The 23,051-nt window shown below is 36.9% G+C and overlaps 1 protein-coding gene and 1 long non-coding RNA gene across 2 annotated transcripts in view; one reads left to right on the top strand and one right to left on the bottom strand.

The window, feature by feature from the left end:
- The first annotated feature begins 1,718 nt into the window (after positions 1-1,718).
- On the top strand, positions 1,719-9,097 carry LOC118147299 (uncharacterized). The gene is made up of 3 exons (XR_004733556.3): positions 1,719-1,825; positions 7,019-7,113; positions 9,062-9,097. It is a non-coding gene; the product is annotated as an uncharacterized LOC118147299 (long non-coding RNA).
- Positions 4,579-23,051, bottom strand: part of CNRIP1 (cannabinoid receptor interacting protein 1) — a 54,571-nt gene continuing 36,098 nt past the window's right edge. The window contains exon 3 of the mRNA XM_035272404.3: positions 4,579-7,067. Within this exon, the coding sequence (XP_035128295.2) occupies positions 6,969-7,067 (99 nt within the window). The 3' untranslated portion in view covers positions 4,579-6,968. The remainder of the gene's footprint in view (positions 7,068-23,051) is intronic.

Here is a 23,051-nt window from a genome sequence, read left to right as displayed (position 1 = left end):
GAAACTATGTTTGATTTTTCTATTCTTTTTGTATATAGGAAAAAAATGCCAATTAAAAATGAAAGTCAGTTAAAAAACACTGGAAAGCAGTATCTGTTCCTTTTTAGAAGAGAAAGTTAGAAGAAACTTCAACCTTTCTTCTTAGATAAAATGCATGCCCCAGGTTAAGAATTCCAGGTTTAGGAATACTTCGTACCTTTTTCCCACATTGTTCCATACCACAAGATTGCCTTCTCAATATGCACTGAGGTTGCATGGGAAATAGATCACCTTCCTTCCCAGAATCCTTGTTTGTAGTGAGGAGAATGCAGGGATGCAAGCTAGTCCCACGTTCCAGGGTGTGGTTGAGAAAGGGCTTCTAGGCACCTGAGATGCCAAGAGAAGTGGGTCATTCCCTTCCTGCTAAGCAGCAGAGGTTTTTGCCAAGGAACTAAATTCCATCTTGGAAACTCACTTCTCCATAGAAACCATTTCACAAAGAGTTCTATAAACAATGGCCTTCCTGCAAAATGCCTACTTAAATTATAATGTCGCTGAAATTCTGTATACATAATACTAAAAGTCCAGTGGTAGAAAATAATACTCTTAAATATATGTATCTTTGTGAATTGATGCATTTAGAAAAAAAATGTATTCCAAGTATTAGATGGGTTTTTCCCTTTAATTGTACCTATAACTACTTTTAAAATTATGAACTTTGTATTCCAGTTCCCACAAGAAAATTAAGAATATTGAATTTGATCAAAATAAAGCCTTCTATCACTTACTTTTTAGATGAAATACAAATTAGGACAATTTTTAGGAAAGGTTTCCTAATAAAAAAAATTATGTGATAAATTGGTTACATAAGTTGTTTCTATATTATACAGTGAAACAAAAAGAAAAGGAATATGAAAAAGACTTCTAAGATTAATTCCTAAACCTCTTGCATTCACATCTAATTTTGTGTATTGGAAGCAAAACACACAGTGTTTTTAAACAGTTTTTTAACACTCTTTACATAATGAGCTTTATTCTTTTTTATGCTAATTATTTTTTCATATATGAGTACATTACATTTGGATAATAATCTACATAAAAATGACTTGAAATCAAGAGAGAGAGGACAGAGATCAGAGGGTGTAAACAGTATAGAGCCGGGTCTAGGCAGAACTAAAGGGAGCATCTACATTTCAGTGGCAGAAGGAAAAAAGAAGTGATAGGAAAGATGACACCAACCAGAAGGGGCAGGAGACCCAGTAAGGATACCCTGGAAGCTGAAAGGGAGGAGTTCAAGATCAAAGATTGATCAACATCATCTAGTGCAGTGTGACTGGGGGCATCCAGCAGTGTAGTCAAAGAGGACCAAGAGAGATGGAGGTGTCCATTGAGATGTCCTAGATTATGTCATGACATTGTTTATCTGAATTAAAACTCTTATTTATTTGGTTTCTTGCAGATAAAAGTGAATACCAAGAAAAAGTCTGCTTATTTGGACTTCTGTAGTATTTCTATTTTACTACTTTACTAAGAGGACTTTATACCGTCTTCTTAAATATTATAAAATATAATGTAAATGTAAAACAAGTATGGCACTAGAGAATACCTATCTGTCATACTTGTTGACTCACTAATGTGCATATGCACTCAAAAATATCTGCAGGCTTAGCTCCACACATGAATCAGTGAGACTGGAGTGAGACCCTCATTCTAATCTCACCTCTGGCTCCAGGCCTTCTTTTTTTTTAGACAGTCTCCCTCTGTTACTCTCTTAGTTTACTACAGACTCCGTCTTCCAGGTTCAAGCATTCTCCTGCCTCAGCCTCCTGAGTAGCTGGTATTACAGGTGAGTGCCACCAGACTCAGCTAATTTTTTTGTATTTTTAGCAGAGATGGGGTTTCACCATGTTGGCCAAGCAGGTCTTGAACTCCTGACCTTGTGATCCACCAGCCTCGGCCTCCCAAAGCACTGGGATTACAGGCATGAGCAACCACACCCAATCCAGGCCATTTCTGTGTGAATTTTGGATAGTCATCTAGTCTAAGTTGCCTAATAAGGTAGTCAATAGCCACTTTAAGCTATTTAGGCTCACGTTAATTAAAATGAATAAACATTGAGTTCTTCTGTCTTGTGAACTACCTTTCAAGTGTTGGATAGCTGCCTACCTAGTGGCTACTATATTGGACATTGCAGAAAGTTCCATTGGGCAGTACTCATCTAAGTCCTTTGCCTCAAAGTATTCATCACCAACCACTAATATAATGCTTGTTTATTATAAAGGTAGGCACATTTCAAATATAATTAGTTAATTTAAACTACCTTAAGTGCTCTTACAATTTGAACAAACATAACTGAAACCCCTTTAAAAAAACAGAAAAATATATTCGAGCTAATGAAAACATACTAATATCAGAATACATACATTAGGTTTTATATATATGAGGAACTAAAGACAAATGTTAAAGAATATTGTCAATATTTTTACCAAAATGCATATATTATTTGTTAAAAGTGTCAAACATATTACAATGTAAAAAGATATGTTGCAACAAATGTAATAGAAAATTTTAATTTATAAAAATATTTTAGCAACTGCATAACCTTAACACTTAATTTACTTCAAATATTGTACTTTGTTTTCATGAAAGATTTTTATTTTTCCCTGTAATCCAATTTTCACATTTTACCACAGCATTAAGATAGATTTCAAGTAGCAATCAGAACAGTATAGAAAATTTTAAAATGCAGAGGGCATGTATTAAGGGACATTTGGGTCATCTCACAACAATTCTTAAGAGATCTTTAATAAATAAAGGATTAGGATTTCAGTTTTATATTCTATCTAAAAATAACATTTCTTAATACTGAATCAGGACTTTGTGCTTGAACATACTGAATCCAGTTCTTTCAACTGTCAAAATTTTTCTCAGGGAGCTTTGATGGTAGACTGTGGCTTCTAAAGAAAAGATAAGAGTACAAGCTATTTTTGGAAGGAAAGAAAATGAGTAAATTAGTCAAAGAAGATTGGTTTGGCATAGAATATTTATTCATGAACTCATCTGGTATTTGAAAAGGTATATATTGCAGGATCAGGCTGACCACTAGATAAGGGAACATTATTTTCAGACTATAATTTACATGTACAGGGATTAATTGGTTTTGGATGACAGGCCTCAGGAGTCCCCACTGACTCCTCTTGGGAATAAGGAGGCAATGCCACTGCAATACCATTCAGTTATGAGTAAACAATGACAAGAACGTAAGTTAGGGTGTCATTTTCTAGGTAGGGATATATACAGAGCAGGAGACACTTAGGCCATATATTGGGCATTAGTAAGCTGCCTTTGCCTGTCCTTTATTTCGGTTGTTTCCACTAGAAGAAAATATTCTGAACATTGCACTATTATTTTTGAACAAGCCTGTTCTCTCTTGCCTGACTCGGGACACTGGGTAATTGTTTAGTAGCATAAATGGAATAGCTTAATTCTAAAATATCCTTTGGGGAGACAGTATTGGATCATTAACATGGTTGTTATAGAAGATGTTTTAACTATGGAAAAGGGTAAAGGAAGGAAAACCATCTGTAATCATAATACCATAATCATTATTTATATTTGGATGTATAACCAATCATATATAGAATGTATAGAGATATAGCTTTTTAATTGGAAATTACTGTTTTAGTAAATATTTTCCACTTAATATTTGGGAAATATTCCTCACATCTTTTAATATTCTTTAAGAATATTTTTAATTTTCTATATCCAACTATATTAGTATATGCCTTAATTTATTTAACAAATGCCTCATAAATTTTGATTTTCATTGTTTTCAGTGTTTTTCTATTACAGACATATATATATCTTTGATAAGATCACACTTCGTGGCCAGGCTGGCGTGCAGTGACACAGTCACAGCTCACTGCAGTCTCAGCTTCCTGGGCTCAAGCAATCCTCCCTCCTCAGCATCATGAGTAGCTGGGACCACAGGTGCATGCCACCATAACCGGCTAACTTTTGTATTCTTTTTCTTTTCTTTTTTTTTTTTTTTGAGACGAAGTTTCGCTGTTGTTACCCAGACTGGAGTGCAATGGCATGATCTCAGCTCACTGCAACCTCCGCCTCCTGGGTTCAAGCAATTCTCCTGCCTCAGCCTCCCGAGTAGCTGGGACTACAGGCATTCACCACCATGCCCACCTAATTTTTGTATTTTTAGTAGAGACAGGGTTTCACCTCGTTGACCGGGATGGTCTCGATCTCTTGGCCTCGTGATCCACCTGCCTCGGCCTCCCAAAGTGCTGGGATTATAGGCATGAGCCACCATGCCCGGCCTGTATTCTTTTTCTTTAGAGATGGGGTTTTGCCATGTAGCCCAGGCTGGTCTCAAACTCCTGAGCTCAAGAAATCTGCCTTCCTCAGCCTCCCAAAGTGTTAGGGCTACAGATGTGAGCCACTGCACCCAGCCAGGAATAAACATTTTCTATTTAAGTTTGTGCCACTGTATATTTCTACCAGAAGCACCCATTTTCCCACAGCTTTACAAACTATATATTGATGTTTCCTTATGTAGGCTTTTAAATAAGTGGTAACTCATCTTAATTTGCATTTCTTGGTTTAATAGTAATATTGAACATTTTCCAAAGTTTTGACCTTTTACATCAACCACTAAGAATATATCCCTGTGACTTACCTGTTTATTGCCCATTTTTCTTGGGGAAATTTGTCTATAAGAACTTTTTGTATATAAAGGATAAGATCCCCTTACATCTGTTAGGATGATTCCCCCAAGTTTATAGTTTGACTTTTGATTCTGTTTGTGGCATTTTTAAAGTTTATTTTTCATCCTATATATGGGAGAAAATACAACATATGAATGACAACTAAAGAGCTCATATCCTTAATATACAGGTATCCTAGTTAATTAAGAACTAGTTTTTTCTTATTATTAATCTACTACTTCTGTGTTGAAAATTGCTTATATATTTAATGGCTAGACTTGAAGGTAAAATAGTAAATTAATAAAAACTTTTTACTTACAGAACATGGGTTAATTAAGTCTTAGTTGACATTGGCTACTTTATCTTCTATTGAATAACAATACAATCCATTGAAAACTTCATTTTGACTTTAAAAATAAGCAAAACTAATTTATCAATCACTTTTTCAATGAAGGGTCAAGTAATGTATGCAAATACTACCTTAAGGCCACATAATGAACTACCCATACAACTGACAAATGAAATCTTCAGAGATTTTTTTTTGATGGAGTTTCACTTGTTACCCAGGCTGGAGTGCAATGGCGCGATCTCGGCTCACTGGGTTCAAGCAATTCTCCTGCCTCAGCCTCCTGAGTAGCTGGGACTACAGGCATGCGCCACCATGCCCAGCTAATTTTTGTATTTTTAGTAGAGACGGGGTTTCACCACGTTGACCAGGATGGTCTCAATCTCTTGACCTCGTGATCCACCCGCCTCGGCCTCCCAAAGTACAGAGATTTTTTTTTAAAAACACAGCTGAAGATAATATGGTCTGAAAATGTCATATGATATAGGGTCAACTGCATGTGTTATTTCGTTATAATTTGTACCAGTTGCACACGTAAACCACATATGCATCTGGTGATAAAATGTTCTATATTTCATATACATTGCGTTATAGCATTTCTCTATCCAAGCACATATACCATTCTCAAAATTATGCAAAATTTTATATCATATTGTTCTCTCTCTCCCTGGTATCCTAAGTCAAGTAATTGACAAAAAATAAAACCAGCCATTCATTTGTACCTAAAAACAATTGCAACCTGTATCTACGTTCTATAAATGCAATAGAAGGACTTGCTTCAACAAAAGTAACATCATAACTAGATATAGTTACAAGTCTGATTTACAATTGAGGGAATTGATTCCTTCTGTTTTCCTGGTGGAATAGATTTTTCCTTGTTCAATATTCTAAATTAGAAATATCTTTTATAAAAAAGAATTGACTGCTTATATCAGTTCTCTTTGTAATAATTAAACTTCTCATATACATTTGTTTTTTATTTTGGGGCAAATTTGTTGGAACAAAACTTAAAATATTTGCTAGCACATTATAATGTTCTTCCAGGAAATAGAAGAGTAATCAAAAAGGTATATTTTGAAGAAATACACTTGTAGAAATAAATACATATAATTTATGTATATACGATGTTATAAATTGTTAAGATGTAGAAAATGAGCCATGCCTCCTTGTTCAACATTTTATCACTAAAATTAATTAGTGTGCTTTAAAAATAATCTGCCCTTTTGAAAATAATTTATAAATGTGTATAAGATATATAAAATTTATAATACCGTAAGTAGAACTTATTTTTGTGTAAATGGCAAATTATACTAGCACTAAAATTCTCAAGGTCAGAGCTGAAAATTGCACTGTAGGTACATTTTGTGCATTTTATTAGAATGAGGAAGTTGGTTGCATTTCTGAGAAAATACTTAAATAGTATATTTTTGAATAAAAATGAAATATTTGATTTTTTTGAGTGAATTCCTCATATTCTTTGATTTTAAAGAAAAGAGTTCTCACAAAATCAAAGAGTTCTCTTAACCACTCAAGTGACAAATCTGAAGGAAGAGAGGTGTTGACATATAAGCAAATTACCTATATTCCAAAGCAATGAAGTTTCAGGGCCGATTCCACTTTATTTAATTTTAATTCTTCAGCTAAGACAGTGGAAGAGGTGATTTATTTTATGGTTGTTACACTCGGCCACAAGTAAACACAGAAATAGTCCAGAATGTCACAGGTCCAGGGCAAAGGACCAACATGGGCAGTTTTGGTTATGAGCAAGGTGGGTCTCAGAGGTGATCGGCGATCAGATGGCGATGAAGTTCTAGATCCATTGAGACAAGCTCTAGACAGTAGCATGCAGTCCCACAACTTGTACCAGCATCCCCAGCGTCTGGCATTCCATGTTTCTGCTCCTGTGGCCTCCATGGTGCAACAAGCTAGCGGTTTACTTGGACCTCTGCCTCATCTTTCTTCTTTTGCGCTTCAGCCTGTGCGTTCATTTCTTCCTCCACTTGGCTCTCATGGCGCAGGGGTTTCTACGGCGAAAAAGAGAAAAGCTGCAGTTAGTTTGCTGTGATGATGGTAAGTCCCCATTCCACTTTAGGCACAAATTTTGTTGGTGGTGATTTTGCTTAGTTTAATTTGTTTTTCCCATTATATATCAAATTTGCTGCTCATTTTAGTTCCAAGACATCACTGTAATCATTAGTTACCCTGCCTGAGAAGAAATAATCCTTTCTTTTACTATCAGTATATTTACAATTAGCAGGGACTTGTGTCCTTTCCTAGCATCAGCATCTGTATAAGCATGGTTTGCCAATTAAAAAAAAAAAAAAAAGACTTTGCAAAAAGTAATGGGGAATAGTGAGGCGTTAAGAGTGCGGAAGCAGTAGAGCCTCCAGCATAACAATTGCACCCACGTCCTCCCAAAAATTCGTGTTCAAGCTATATGCTTTTTGGTCATCGTTCCTCCTTTCTTGCCTACACTAATCTCAAACCCTGAGCTTAGAAATCCCCAACTTACACCTGTTTCCAACCCCGTCTTCTAGCCTTGCTTCTTTTTATGAAATCTTGTAAAGCGCTGAAATTAGCAATTATAGTGGATCTACCCAAGAGCCAGAGGATGGTTTTATTTGCAGAAAGCAGGTAACAAAAAACACTTTAAAATCGATTGTGCTGTCTACAATGCTGTGTAAACATTTTATCAGAATGAGGAAGTTGGTTGCATTTCTAGGAAAAATATTTAAAGTTGTATATTTTTTAATAAAAATGAAATGTTTGGTAAGTAAGTTTTGTTTTTCAGTGAATTCCACATGTTCTTTGATTTTAAAGAGCATGCTCAATTTTCAATTCCTCACAAAATCAGAGTTCTCCTTTTGACTGAACAGAACCTCCCCATGTCATGTAATTGGATAAATTGTAACCAAAGAGTACTGCCCACCATGACATGTTGTAATCTGCTTTTCATTACAAAACTAGCTTGATGTTATGTGACATTTCTTATTTTTTATTATTTATTTTTTGAGGCAGAGTCTCTCTTCTTTCACCCAGGCTGGAGTGCAGTGGTGTGATCTTGGCTCACTGCAACCTCCACCTCCAGGTTCAAGAGATTCTATGTCTCAGCCTCCCCAGTAGGTGGGGTTACAGGCGTGTGCCAGCACACTCAGCTAATTTGTGTATTTTTAGTAGAGATGGGGTTTCACCATTTTGGCCAGGCTGGACTCAAACTCCTGACCTTGTGATCTGCCTACCTCAGCCTCCCAAAGTGCTGGGATTACAGCCATCAGCCACCACACCCAGCTTTTTTTTTTTTTTTTTTGAGACGGAGTCTCACTTTGTCGCCCAGGCTGGAGTGCAGTGGCGCAATCTCAGCTAACTGCAACCTTTACCTCCCTGGTTCTAGCAATTCTCCTGCCTCATCCTCCTGAGTAGCTGTGATTACTAGCATGCACCACCACGCCTAATTTTGTATTTTTAGTAGAGACAGGGTTTCATCCTGTTGGTCAGGCTGGTCTCGAACTCCTGACCTTGTGATCCACCTGCCTTGGCCTCCCAAAGTGCTGGGATTACAGGCATGAGCCACTGTGCCCGGCCAAGAAACTCTTCTTAATGGTATATCATAAAGAGAGATTGCATGAAGTGAAACATCACATAATGGTATTGATTTTAAATTAAACCTAAATATATAAATATTCAAGGTCTAAGTAATGGATAGTCTAAGTGTACAATAAAGCCTCATTAATCTGGACAGCAAAGATGTTGAATTATTTGCCTTTAGCAGATGCTTTGAGAAAAAGATTGGTTTTTGGAGACCCAGACAAAAAGATCCTGATATTCAAAGGTTATGTGTTCAAGAATAATGATTTATGAAATTTAGGTCATGAGAAGAGTCTCAGAAGTGGTGGAGATGGGCATGTTCTTATAACAGAGTAACATAGGCATTGGCTATAAAAGACCTATGTTTAAATAGTGATAGGCAGGCAGGTTAGATACTATGAATACTGAGTTTAAGGACTTTGAACCCCAACAGCATACTCCAGGACCCAGCACTGGTGGAGAAGCATTGAGAGATCGAGCCTGGCTGGTTAGCATGGAATGAAGAATCACAGGTATGACTGGAAGAGCAAGGATATGAGTATTCATAGTTTTTAAAGGCACAATTTTAAGTACTTTGAAGCCCTACCATGTGCTATTTTTAAGTCTTTTCAGTTGACTTAGTATAAGAAGAGTGGAGATTAAGTGCTGGGGCTGGAAGTTTAACCTAGGTCTGTGTGACTCCAAAACCCAAGCTTTTCACCACTATGTTATACTGCCATTTAGTGCCTAACAATGGGGGAGGGGAGGGTGCAAGTGTGTGTACACACGCATTATACATTTCATTAGATATTTCATTTTCTTTTCTAAATAAAATAGGATCATGCCGTTTCATAACTGCTTTTCTCATCAAATCTTTTGTTCACATAACTCATTAAGCTTTGGAGAGCTCTGGTAACAATTGTTCAAGTTATCTGAACCTAGGTCTAAGAACCATGTGTAAATAATAGCCAATTCCCTCCATAAATAATAGTCCCAGAAAGCCATACTAAAGCTACCAATGACTTGGCAATTAGTCTGTCATCCAGTAAGCCCAGAAGTTGCAATGAGAAGAGAGATAATGGTCCAATTTCTCTGACTGTCAAAACAGTCAAGTCACGGAGACATTTTGAGACATTCGTGACCACAGATTCTCAAACATTTTCTCATTTAGAACATTTTGGGCTATTATATAGAAATGGCAGAAATACAGTTTTCTCTGTTGTTCTAAGTGTATTTCCAAGATACATGGGAAACAAATATGTGGAGTAAGAAAATGAATTTTTAAACTATCATTTTTCAGGCCGGGCGCAGTGGCTCACGCCTGTATTCCCAGCACTTTGGGAGGCCAAGGCGGGTGGATCAGAAGGTCAAGAGATCGAGACCATCCTGGTCAACATGGTGAAACCCCGTCTCTACTAAAAATATAAAAAAAATCAGCTGGGCATGGTGGCGTGTGCCTGTAATCCCAGCTACTCAGGAGGCTGAGGCAGGAGAATTGCCTGAACCCAGGAGGCGGAGGTTGCCGTTCACCAAGATCGCGCCGTTGCACTCCAGCCTGGGTAACAAGAGTGAAACTCCGTCTCAAAAAAAGGAAGAAAAAAACTATCATTTTTCGTTTAGACCACAATTATGCTTTTTGTTCCATTGCTTGAACGTGTAATCCTGCATAATACTGTTTTGTTGCTTCAAAGTTGGCATTGTATTTATAAAATATAATATTGAAATTAAAATCTGAGAAGTAACTGAAATGAAAATCTGAGAATAAGGTATTGAAATAAAAATCTGGGAAGAAAAAGCTTTTAAAAATCAATTTTTATTACTCATATCTCCAGTTTCTCAAGTTTAGCTGTTACTCTTAATGAAATTCATGAAGCCCATTATAGAAAACAAAAGAGACAATAAGCAGCTCATAAATGAAAGAGCCTGAAAAAGGAAACATTGGAAAAAAACAGAATAGGAAGAGGTTTTGTTTTGTTATGGCCTTTGTGCAGACCTCTTCTACCTTATCTGGAAAGGCTGCTAGAGCATTTGGGCTGTGGGTGAGGTCATGTTATAGGTTAAAGCCTTTATTTTTAAAGGAATGATTTACTTGCTATTTATTATTAATAAGATCATTATTGAACAAAGCCAGAGATCTTAGTGATTTTTGAAATGTAAAACATTTCATTACCTTTTATTTAACATTATCGTTTCTTCTTCTTCTTCTTTTTTTTTTTTTCCCTGAGACAGAGTCTTGCTCTGTCACCCAAGCTGGAGTGCAGTGGCCAGGTCTCAACTCACTGCAAGCTCTGCCTTCTGGATTCAAGCAATTCTCCTGCCTCAGCCTCCTGAATAGCTGAGATTACAGGTGCATGCAATCACACCTGGCTAATTTTTTTGTATTTTTAGTAGAGACATGTTTTCACCATGTTAGCTAAGATGATCTCTATCTCCTGACCTCATGATCCACCCACCTTGGCTTCCCAAAGTGCTGGGATTACAGGCGTGAGCCACCGTGCCCGGCCTAACATTATCATTTCTGTTTCACACTTTCCAATACAGAAAGCTAAAAGAAATACCTTCTTCCTCAAAACAACATTATCCTTAACTGGTAACTATTCAAAAAGTACATTTTAATTTTTTTGAAAGTCTTTCTTTAAAGGATAGTTGATAATAAATTGTACTATGGTGATACATTGGTTTTAGACACAAATTTCATTTAAAACATTTCATATTTGGAACTTTTGATCAGGTTGGTTCTTTTACTTGAGGTGCTACCCACATTTTGAAGTTGTTCTTAAATCAAGGTAAGCAAGTTGCTCCTAAATAGAAACAGACTGCAGTTGATTATCAGAATATTAGCATGGCAAGCTTTCATTTATTTACAATGACAATGTAGGTACTTATAATCACCCTTAACATGTGACATTTTTTTAAAAAAAAGCAAGATACATATAACATTCTAGCCAGATCAATCAGGCAAGGGAAAAAATAAAAGGCATCCAAATTTGAAAAGAGAAAGTCAGATTATTTACTAACAATATGATCTTATACCTAGAAAACTTTAAAGACTCCTCCAAAGACTCCTAGATTTAATGAGTGATTTAGTAACATTTCAAGATACAAGATCAATTTACACAAATTAGTAGCATTTCTATACACCAATAACAATCAAGCTTAGAATCAAATCAAGAAGTCAGTTCTGTTTAGGATAGCTACAAACAAAACAAAACAGAACCAACACGAGATGCCTAGGAATGTATTTAACCAAGAAGGTGAAAGATCTCAACACAAAATATTGATGAAATAAATTGTAAATGACACAAACAAATGGAAACGTCCCATGCTCATGGATTGGAAGAATCGATATTGTTAAAATGGCCGTATTGGCCAAAGCAGGGTAATCTACAGATTTAATGCAGTTCCTATCAAAATACCAACTTTATTTTTAACATAATTAGAAAAAACAATTCTAAGATTCATATTAGCCAAAAAAGAGCCCAAATAACCAAACCAATTCTGAGCACAAAGAACAAAGCTGGAGGCATCACATTACTGGACTTCAAATTATACTACAAGGCAATAGTAACCAAAACAGGATGGTTCTAGTATAAAAATAGAAATATAGATCGATGGAACAGTATAGATAATTCGGAAGTAAAGGCACTTACCTGCTGCCAACTGATCTTTGACAAGGTTGACAAAAGCATACATGGGGAAGGGACGTAGTATTCAATAAATGGTGCCTGGAAAATGTGGATTGCCATATGCAGAAGAATGAAACTGGAACCCTCTTTCTCACCATATACAAAAATTAACTCAAGATGGATTAAATACTTAAATGTAAGACCTGAAAATATAAAAGCACTAGAAGAAAACCTAAACAAAAACTTTTCCGGACATTGGCCTCAGCAAAGAATTCATGACCAAGACCTCAAAAGCAAATGCAACAAAACCCAAAATAGACAAATGGGACTTGATTTAACTAAAAACTTTTGCACTGCAAAAGAAGTAACAAGCCAGGCACAGTGACTCAGGCCTGAAATTCCAGCACTTTGGGAGGCTGAGGCGGGGCAGATCACCTGAGGTTGGAAGTTCAAGACCAACCTGACCGACATGGAGAAACCCCATGTCTACTAAAAAAAAATACAGAATTAACTGGGCATGGTGGCAAATGCCTGTAATTCCAGCTACTTGGGAGGCTGAGGCAGGAGAATCGCTTGAACCTGGGAGGCGCAGGTTGCAGTAAGCAGAGATCGCCATTTCACTCCAGCTTGGGCAATAAGAGCAAGACTGTCTCAAAAAAAAGAAAAAAGAAAAGAAATAACAGAGTGAACAGGCATCCTGCAGAATGGGAGAAAATATTTGCAAACCATACACCAGAAAAGGGACTAATATCCAGAATCTACAAGGAACTCAGAATGGCTATTATAAAACAAACACAACAACAACAACAAAGCCGAGACTATTGGCAAGGATGTAGAGAAAGGGGAACACTTAGGCTCTGTTGGTGGGAATGTAAATTAGTGCAACCTTTATGGAAAACAGTATGGAGATTTCTCAGAAAACTAAAAATAAAACTATAATTTGATCTAGCAATTCCACCACTGCGTATATACCCAAAGGAAAAAAATCATTATATCAAAAAGATACCTGCACTTGTAGGTATCTTTGGCACTATTCAAAATTGCAAAGATATGGAATCAATCTAAGTTTCCATCAGTGGACGATTAGATAAAGAAAATGTGGTGTATAGCTATACATGTATATTTAGCCATAAAAAAGAATGAAATCATGTCTTTTGCAGCAACATAGATGGAACTGGAGGCCATTAAGTGAAATAACTCTGAAAGTCAAATACCACATGTTCTCATTTGCGAGAGCTAAAAAATGTGTACACATTGACATAGAGAATAGAATAACAGACACTGGAGACATGGGAGAACGGGAGGGTTGGGAGGGGAGTGAGGGATGAGAAATTACTTAATGGGTACAGCATACACTACTTGGATGGTGGTTACAGTAAAAGCCCAGACTTCACCACTCTTTAATACATCTGTATGTCAAAAGTACACTTGTATCCCCAAATTTATATGAATAAAAAAATTAGCCTCTGAATTTGGAACTCGAGACTTTGATACCCTAAGAATATATCTCTATTTTGATTTGTATATTTCAGAATTAGCAAGTGTATATATTTTAAGTCGCTTATAGTTTTCAAAAGAAACACTTTGTGCTTGTGGTGCTGTGGCTTCTATATATGGATTGAGTAGAACATCATATAGATGCCCTTCTCACAGTAACACAGTTGTAGGATAACAAACCTGTAATTAAGAAGGAGTGTTGTATAAAACTGAATTCAATGCAGTTAGCTTATTTTCTTGTTCCAAAATGTATCAAATATCAGCTAATATAAGATGTTTACTTGAAGGACAAATTCCTCAGAAATGCTCACAGAGGCTAGATGAAGATCAGTCCTATATATCATTAAATCCTCTTTCGGTATTTTAACATTCATTCTTTGAATCTGATTTCTCCTCTTCAGCTTTTTCAAATGTGTTTGAATTAAGATCATTAATTTGTTTATCAAACTTATAAAATGGAAAAGAGGGTCCCAAGGTGGGTGCAGTGGTGCAGATGTGTAGTCTCAGTTAACTGGGATGCTAAGGAAGGAAGAATGCTTGGGTCCAGGAGTTCAAGGATCCAATGCACTGTGATGGTGCATGTGAATAGCCACTGTACTTGAACATGGGTAACATGGTGAGATCTGGTCTCTTAAAAATAAGAGGGTTCTTATGGAAGGAATTTCTTTCTTTCTTTCTTTTTTAAAGGCGGAATCTCACTATGTTGCTCAGGTTGGAGTGTAGTGGCTATTCACAGACGCGATCCCACTACTGATCAGCACGGGAGTTTTGACCTCCGTTTCCTACCTGGGCCTGTTCACCCCTTCTTATGGAAGGAATTTCTTATGGAAAGAAGTAGTCAATGCATTCTTAAAATCAGATAATGTGTTTTATTAATACAGGGGTTGGTGAATCAAATCTAGGTCTTTAAGTTTTGTTCTGTATTTTGCTCTGTGTTTTTTCAGCCCTTTCAGGGGAACAAACTAAACCTCTGCCCCAATTTCTCCACCATGTGGATAGAGCAATCACAACACATTTTGGGGTCCTAGTCCATTGGCAGAATATAAGTATTTTTAATGTGAACTTGAATTAAAAATGGCTTTTTGAAATGAGCAAAAAGCTCAGTGCAGTGGCTCATTCCTATAGTGACCCTAGAGGCTGAGGCTTGAGGATTGCTTGAGCCCAGAATTTTGAGGCTGCAGTGAGTCATGATCATGCCACTGCACTTTAACCTGGGCAACAGAGCCAGACCTCCACTTTAACAAAAACATTGTCCCTTTTTTTTTTGAGAAAGGGTCTCACTCTGTCTTCCAGGTTGGAGTGCAGTGGTGCGATCTTGGCTCACTGCAACCTCCACTTCCCTAGCTCAAGCGATTCTCATGCTGCAGCCTTCCAAGTAGTTGTGATTACAGTGTGCATCACCATGCCCGGCTAATTTTTGTATTTTTTATAGAGACAGGGTTTCACCATGTTGCCCAGGCTGGTCTCAAACTCCTGACCTCAAGTGATCCAGCTGCCTCAGCCTCCCAAGGTGCTGGGATTACAGGCATGTGCCACGACACCTGGCCCCTAAAAGTTTTCCAGAAGAGAAAAAATAGAAACCACTCCTGTCAAAATCACAGTCCCTGTCTGGGGTGAATTTTTCTCATCTGTAAAATGAGAAGCTTAGAAGAGATGAAGGCTAAGCTTCATCCCTTCCAATTCCAAAGGTCTATGCTTCTATTGTTTGCAACAGACTTTTTGAAACCTGGCAGGGCAAAACCAGGCAAGATCCAACTGCAGCCCCTTAAGAGGAACACAGAGGAGCCTCTTAATTTCTTGGGCTCAGCAACCATTTTACCTCAGAATATCATTTTAGTCTTCTGGCTACAGAACTGAATTTCCAACCTGAATCACACGAATCAATGTCCGAGTGAATCAGGCATTCTTATTCAAAATATACATGTGAACATATATTTTAAAAATAAATCTATATAATACACCAATATTTAAAATTTCCCAGAACAAAATTATTTTTTTTTTTGAAACGGAGTCTCGCTCTGTCACCTGGCTTGAGTGCAGTGGCTTGATCTCGGCTCACTGCAACCTCCGCCTCCCGGGTTCAAGTGATTCTCCTGCTTCAGCCTTCCGAGTAGCTGAGACTACAGGTGCATGCCACCACGCCCAGCTTTTTTTTTTTTTTTTTTTTTGAGACGGAGTTTTGTTTTTGTTGCCCAGGCAATGGTGTGATCTCAGCTCACTGAAACCTCCGCCTCCTGAGTTCAAGCAATTTTCCTGCCTCAGCCTCCCAAGTAGCTGGAATTCTAGGCATGTGCCACCACGCCCAGCTAATTTTGTATTTTTAGTAGAGACAAGGTTTCTCCATTTTGATCAAGCTGGTCTCGAACTCCCAATCTTAGGTGATCCACCCGCCTCGGTCTCCCAAAGTGTTGGGATTACAGGCCTGAGCCACCATGCCCAGCCTAATTTTTGTATTTTTTAGTAAAGATGGGGTTTCATCATGTTGGCCAGGGTGGTTTTGCTCTCTTGACCTCATGATCTCCCACCTCTGCCTCCCAAAGTGCTGGAATTACAGCTTTGAGCCATGGAGCCCAATCACAAAATGTGAAGGCACAGTGACTCACAGCTATAAAAGGGAGGATGGGCAAATGGATCATCATGTATGCCTCTAATCACCAGTTACTTGGAAGGCTGAGACAGGAAAATCATTTGAGCCCAGGAGTTCAAGGCTGCAGTGAGCTATGACTGTGCGACTGCCCTCCAGACTGGGTGACAAAGCAAGAACTTGTCTCTAAAAAAAAATAAAAAATAAAATTTTCTAAAAAGGATTAGCAAATATCTCTCAATCACAAATTGCTTTTATTCCTGGGAATAAGACAACACCTCCAAATACAGCATTCAAAGATGCCTCTTGCACTTTCAAAAGATCCTTATTTCTGCCATGATGCAGCTAATTTAAGAATATGTACATGAGGCCTTTTTTTTTCCTTCCTTCCCTCCTTCCTTCCTTCCTTCCTTCCTTCCTTCCTTCCTTTCTTCCTTCCTTCCTTACTTCCTTCTTCAAGAAAAAAGGTCACTAGTAGATTAGACTTTAATGTTTCAAGAGATTCTTTGGCATAGAAATTATTTTCAATGCTCAGAATGATGGAGGAAGCGAAGATAAATGGGAGAGAAAATGGTTTGGATATATTTAGAAATAAAGATCTTCTAAAATAGCAAACACAAAAGGAGAACTAGTGGTAAATTTTACATAATTGTTGAAGATATTTAAAGGCTTGTTGTCTTTCTTCACTTAGACCAAATGATGTTTTAAATTGTTAAAACTCAAAATACTTAATTTATCCTATATGTACTTTACATGCATTAAATTATTATGTAATAATGATTTTCTTGAAGATTCTGTCAGCAACACAGCAATGGTAAATGCATGGTACAAGACCTCATATTATAAATCATACTTAATGTACAGTATCAAAAATAAATCAAATCTACAACCTAACAACCAATCTGAAATCTAACTTCTCCCTGGAGGAATGAGATTTATTTTAATTATAGGTAATTGATTAGGTTTAATAACCAATTTAGAAAGCTTCAGTTTGCCAGCAATCAAAGTTATAACTGGGGCATACCAGCAAAAGCAAAAGGTAGCACTGGAATTAACACACAGACTCAAATATTAGTTCACCCACATTCTGCCTACTACCCCCATTCTCCTCCTGAACTACACCCCCATGTGTCTTTTGCATACAGAGCTCTCTTTGAAACCAGCAAGTGTTTCATGCGTGGGAAATCAGGGGAATCAAAGCTACCTTATACAAAAGCATATGGTTAGGAGGCCAGGGGATGCTGAAAAACACTGCATACATACTTACAGTCTTCCTGTGGGGAGCTCATCTGACTATGAGACCCTCAAGTTTTGCATTTCTTGTGCCTATGGTGTTTAAATTGGTGGCCTCAATTTTATAACACGTTTGTTTTCACATTTAGTTCCCTGGGATTTTTTTAAACTGACTTTGACAAAAAGGAAAAAAAGAAAAAGAGAGTGCAAAATAGGAAAAGAAGGCAGGGAGTGGGGAAAAAATAAATCATTATGCAGCTCTCAGCCTCCACAGGGAAACAGCAGTACAAACCCACAGATCCAGAATTGTCAAGCAATGGGGCTGTTTGTTTACAAGTCACAGAATCAGTTATGTAACTAGGGAAGTTAAAGAAACCTAGTGAGTGTGCGAGAGACGGATACTTTTGAAATAGTCAAGAGACTTCATCTCTGAAATAGATTCATACAGATGTTCTGTTTTCTTATTTTTGGGTTGCTCTATAAATTTAGTTTTTGAGTTTTCCATGTAGATAATGACCCTTTGTTCTTTATTATTGTTATTAGATACATTAAAACACTTTCTTACCATAGGAGTTGCTAAAGTATCAGCATGCATTTTTAAGGGAAATTGGAATAGCTTTTTATCTTCTGATGTATTATATTGGTGAAAAAGTAATTGCAGTTTTTGTCACTGAAAGTAAGGGCAGAATCTCAATTACTTTTGTACCAATCTAATAGAATTCCTGTCTGATTTAGCAGGAAAAATTTACTACATGATCAATGGATCATTCCAATTTCTGTCCACCCTTTACCCCATAACTTCTTTAAAAAATTGTTTTCACTTTTATTCTCAAAGGAGGTGATCTTTTTTTTAATTGATGGGTTTTGTTGTTGTTGTTGTTGTTGTTGTTGTTTAAGTTCTGGGGCTATATAGTGTTAATAAGATGCAGACCTTTAAAAATATTTCCATGTAAGCCAGGAACAGTGGCTCACCCTTGTAATCCCAACACTGAGAGGCTGAGGCAGGAGGATCATTTGAGGCCAGGAGTTTGGGACCAGCCTGAGCAACATAGCAAGACCTCATCTTTAAAAATATAAAATGTATTTCCATGTAAATAATTTCTTTTAGGTCTGAGACGGTGTAAAAATTTCAACTCTAAAGAAAAAAATTTAGAAAATCAAATGATTTAAATAAATCATCATATTGGGTTATAGTAAATTTCACAAATAAGTTATTCTCAACAAAGGTCTTAGATAAGAAAGTTTTTATGATCTCTTTAGTTAATATCTGCATTTATATTTAATACACTTTAAAAATGTGATTTTTTTTTTCCCTGAAAACTTATAGCCACATTTCAGTGCTGTATTGGTAAAAATGGGGATCAACTCTGAAAGAGTGTAATTAATCAACTTCTGATAGCACATTAAACTCAAACTATTGAGGTTGCAAAGTCAGTAAATTTATGAGACATTGTTTTTCTTTCTCATTCAGCTAACTCATTCTTCAGTGGGGTCAGTTTGGTGTCATATGTTACTCCCATGGGGAAAAATCCTAAGGGGAATGGTGGAAAAGAATTATGTTTTTCACCAGGCAGACAAAAGCCCTGAATTCGGTCCCTCAGGAATCTTCTCAGGGTGTTTTCTGCTAGTGGTACCACAGCCCTGTGATCGAGAGGGAACTACACCATTGAGACTCAATACCCAGAAGGCTGCTGAGCTCATGTTCCTGCTACAATAGACACTGAGAATAGGGATTAAGCCCTCATTATTCTTTAGAGGTATGTAAGGAATGGCTATTTTGTTTCTGTTTAATTACAGTCTTGGCATAGAGCAGGACATTTAGTGGCCTATGTCCTTCTGCCCAATTTAAAGGTAGGGCTGAGCTGATTCACTATCTAGAGATGAGTAGTGCAATGAACTGCAATTAAAAAAAAAAAACCTCTGCTCAGGGAGAATGTTTCAATAACTTATATGTTCTCAGGCTAGCAGCATCGTAAAGCCTCTGTAGTTGATGATCTGATATTTACTATCTTAGAACAGTGGTATGAATTAGCCAAAGTCTCTCCATTTATTTAGTTGTCAGTGAATGCTAAATAGAAATAAATGAGTCAAAATTAAAGGAAAAGATGGATATCAACTTGACATGGACTTCTCTGAATTACTATTTCAAACACTTGGGTCCTTCTGGACTTTAAAACCATATTTTTTCTATAATGGACAAGAAAGATGATTTATGCAGTTTATTTAGAGGTAAATTTTGTGGACAAAATTTTATACACATCCATACAATACGTGGGTTATAATCATTGTTTAAAAAAACAATGATAGCATACATAGGTGCCTACAAAGTTTTTATTTAAAGTGTCAGGATCTCTGTCACCCAGGCTAGAGTGCAATGTCATGATCATGGCTCATTGTAACCTTGAACTCCTGGGCTCAATCACTTCTCCCTCCTCAGCCTCCCAAGTATCAGGGACTACGTGCACATGCCAACAAGTCCAGTAAGTTGTTTTTTATTTTTTTCAAGATGGGGTCTTACTATGTTGCCCAGGTTAAATTTTAAATATTATCTTTATTTTTTTCTTGCCTGCTGCCCAAAGCCATAAGAAAATGTATCATTGTCATTTAAAATGAAATCACAGTTATAATAATACTTTACTAATAATATTTTAATTTAAATATGGAGCTTAAACTTTCAAAGCATTCATAGATATGTAGGCTAATTTATTAATTATTAGAGTTCATTAGTACACGTAGTTCGATCCTCTGAGATGTGAAATGGCAATGATATGTACTTGTCTTATTATTAAGTGAAGGTGGGATAGATTTTAGATATTTCAAAAAATAAGTGTACTTTATTTCTGTTTATACAGTAGTCCCCCCAGCCCCCTGCTTATCCATGGTTTCACTTTTCATGGTTTCAATTGCCTGACATACAATACAACAAGATATTTTGAGAGAGAGAGACCACATTAACCTTTATTACAGTATATTATTATAATTATTCCATTTTTTTATTGTTAACTTCTTACTATGCCTAATTTATAAATTAAACTTTATCAAAAAGTTATGCATGCATAGAAGAAAACAGTATATATGGGGTTCTGTATTATTTGCTGTTTCAGGCACCCAGTGGGGGTCTTGGAATGTATCCCCCCATGGATAAGGGGAAACCACATACTTCAATACAAAGTTAAAAAGCCTCTGACCATATAGTATTCATGTTAATTTGGTATTAAAAAATCACTAAAACTGAGTGAACTAATTTTCAAAGAAAAGATATGTGTAGCTTTTATTTCTTCAAAAAAAATCTATAGAAGTGTTTTTTAAGAGTGATTTAAAATTACTTGTCTTTCAAGGTAACTTTTAACTGATGATTTGGGGGCACTCCTAAGTTATCTGGGGTACAACTGAGATTCCATTAGAATATCTTGGTTTAGGTTGGGCATAGTGGCTCATGCCTGTAATTCCAGCACTTTGGGAGGCCAAGGCAGGAGAATCGCTTGAACCCAGAAGTTCAAGACCAGCCTGAAAAACATGGTGAGATCTTTTCTCTTAAAAAAAAAAAAAATTAACTTTTAAGTTCAAAGAGAGAGAATAGGGATAAAGAAATGAAGAAATTCCTATCTGTAGAGGGCATCTTTAAGTCTAACTTCTTGGTGGTGTCTGAGGTGGCAGAGAAAGAATGGCATCTGGGGTTTGATTCTCTGCACTGTTATTTAAGTTCGCTGAACCTTGGTTTCCTTATATATAAAATGAGAATGTTGTTTTGAAAAGCAGGTGCTTAGTACTATTATTGTAGGCAAAGGAGTTCAACTAAATGACTTCTTGGGTTTCTTTTAAATGCTAGAATTAAATAATTGTAAAATAGGTGAACCAAATTTCCTTCATTTGTGACTAGTTTAAAATGCCACCAAAGATGGCAGAATAAGCCATTAAAATGGCTTTTATAGAACTTTCTTCCTTTGGCTTTTATCAACTATAAATTAAAGCTATTCTATTCATAGTCTAAAGCTGAGGAAATAAGCTTTTGTAACCTACTAATATTTTCACTCCGGGAAAATAGTTGTTCTTAGAAAAGCTAAAATGGGCCATGCATGGTGGCTCACGACTGTAATCATAGCACTTTGGGAGGCAGAGGTTGTTGGATCACCCAAAGTCAGGAGTTTGAGACCAGCCTGGCAAACATGGCGAAACCCCATCTCTACTAAGAATACAAAAATTAGCTGGGCATGGTGGTGGGCACCTGTAATCTAAGCTACTCAGGAGGCCTGAACCCAAGAGGCGGAGGTTGCAATGAGCCGAGATCATGCCATTGTACTCCAGCCTAGACAACAAGAAGGAAACTCCGTATCAAAAAGAAGAAAAGTTAAAATATTCCTACACTTAATCCTACTGTTGGAAGTATAAAGATTTGTTATATTTCTTGCATGAGTTGAAAAAGCAAGGACTATTTCAAAACTTAAAGCAATGATCTGGTGCCATGTAAATGTTAAGTTATATATCACCTGAGGACCTTAATGGAGCACATAATAAATACTAATTAATTTAACCAACACCCCTGTGGTAAACACATTATTTCCCTTCCTCCCCTTTGAACAGGCAGGGAGTCTAAGATTCTATGAGACCAAGCAACTCACCCTGGGGATGTGTAGAAGAAGTTGCTTGAGCCAGAAAAAGGAACCCAGGAAGGAGGTTGGAATCTGAGTCCTGTGTATTTACAACTTAAGAAGAGTCTCATTCTTCATGGATAAAAACATTTCTGCCTCCCTTTAGATTGATATATTTATGAGGAGAGAGTGGATTATGTATACTACTGAGACCCTCCCTTCCCAAATGTTAGCTCTTTGTTTCCAAGACATGAAGTGACAAATAGTTTGTTGGTAATGCTAACACTTCAATTAGTTAGATCTACACTTAGTTAGTCAGCTTCAAATTGTTCCTATAGATGGATTAAAAATTGGAATTTAATAAGAAAAATGAAGACTGAAAGCAATGAGGAAAATAAAACAGATTTCTCCCTTAAGTGAATAAGTACTTTTTTTATATTTTATTTTTTGAGACAGGGTCTCAGTCTGTTGCCCAGACTGGAGTGCAGTGGTGCAATCACAGTTCCCTGTAGCCTTGAACTCCTGGGCTCAGGTGATCCTCCCACCTCAGTCTCCCAGGAGGCTAGGACTATAGGGGCATGTCACAACGCCTGGCTAATTTTTTGTATTTTTAGTAGAGATGAGGTTTTGCCATGTTGCCCAGGCCAGTCTCAAACTCCTGGACTCAAGCAATTCACTCGCCTTGGCCTCCAAAGTGTTGGGATTACAGGTGTGAGCCACCACACCTGGCCATGCAGACAATTGATTTGTTTTTTTATTGTGACTTTACTTTAAAAATTTTTCCCAATAGTTGTTACTTTAAGCATTCTAGGAATTATTTTGTGATCTCCTCTCCTGTCCTACCTCCTCAGTTTATAGAGGACTCTCAATAAGGACTTACTGGCTCAAACATAATACTCTTTCCAGTCATAGATT

This window comes from Callithrix jacchus, chromosome 14 (genome assembly GCF_049354715.1).
Source record: "Callithrix jacchus isolate 240 chromosome 14, calJac240_pri, whole genome shotgun sequence".
NCBI lineage: Eukaryota > Metazoa > Chordata > Mammalia > Primates > Cebidae > Callithrix > Callithrix jacchus.
Note: the sequence above shows the minus strand (reverse complement) of the source record. Positions and strands in the feature narration are given on the sequence as shown.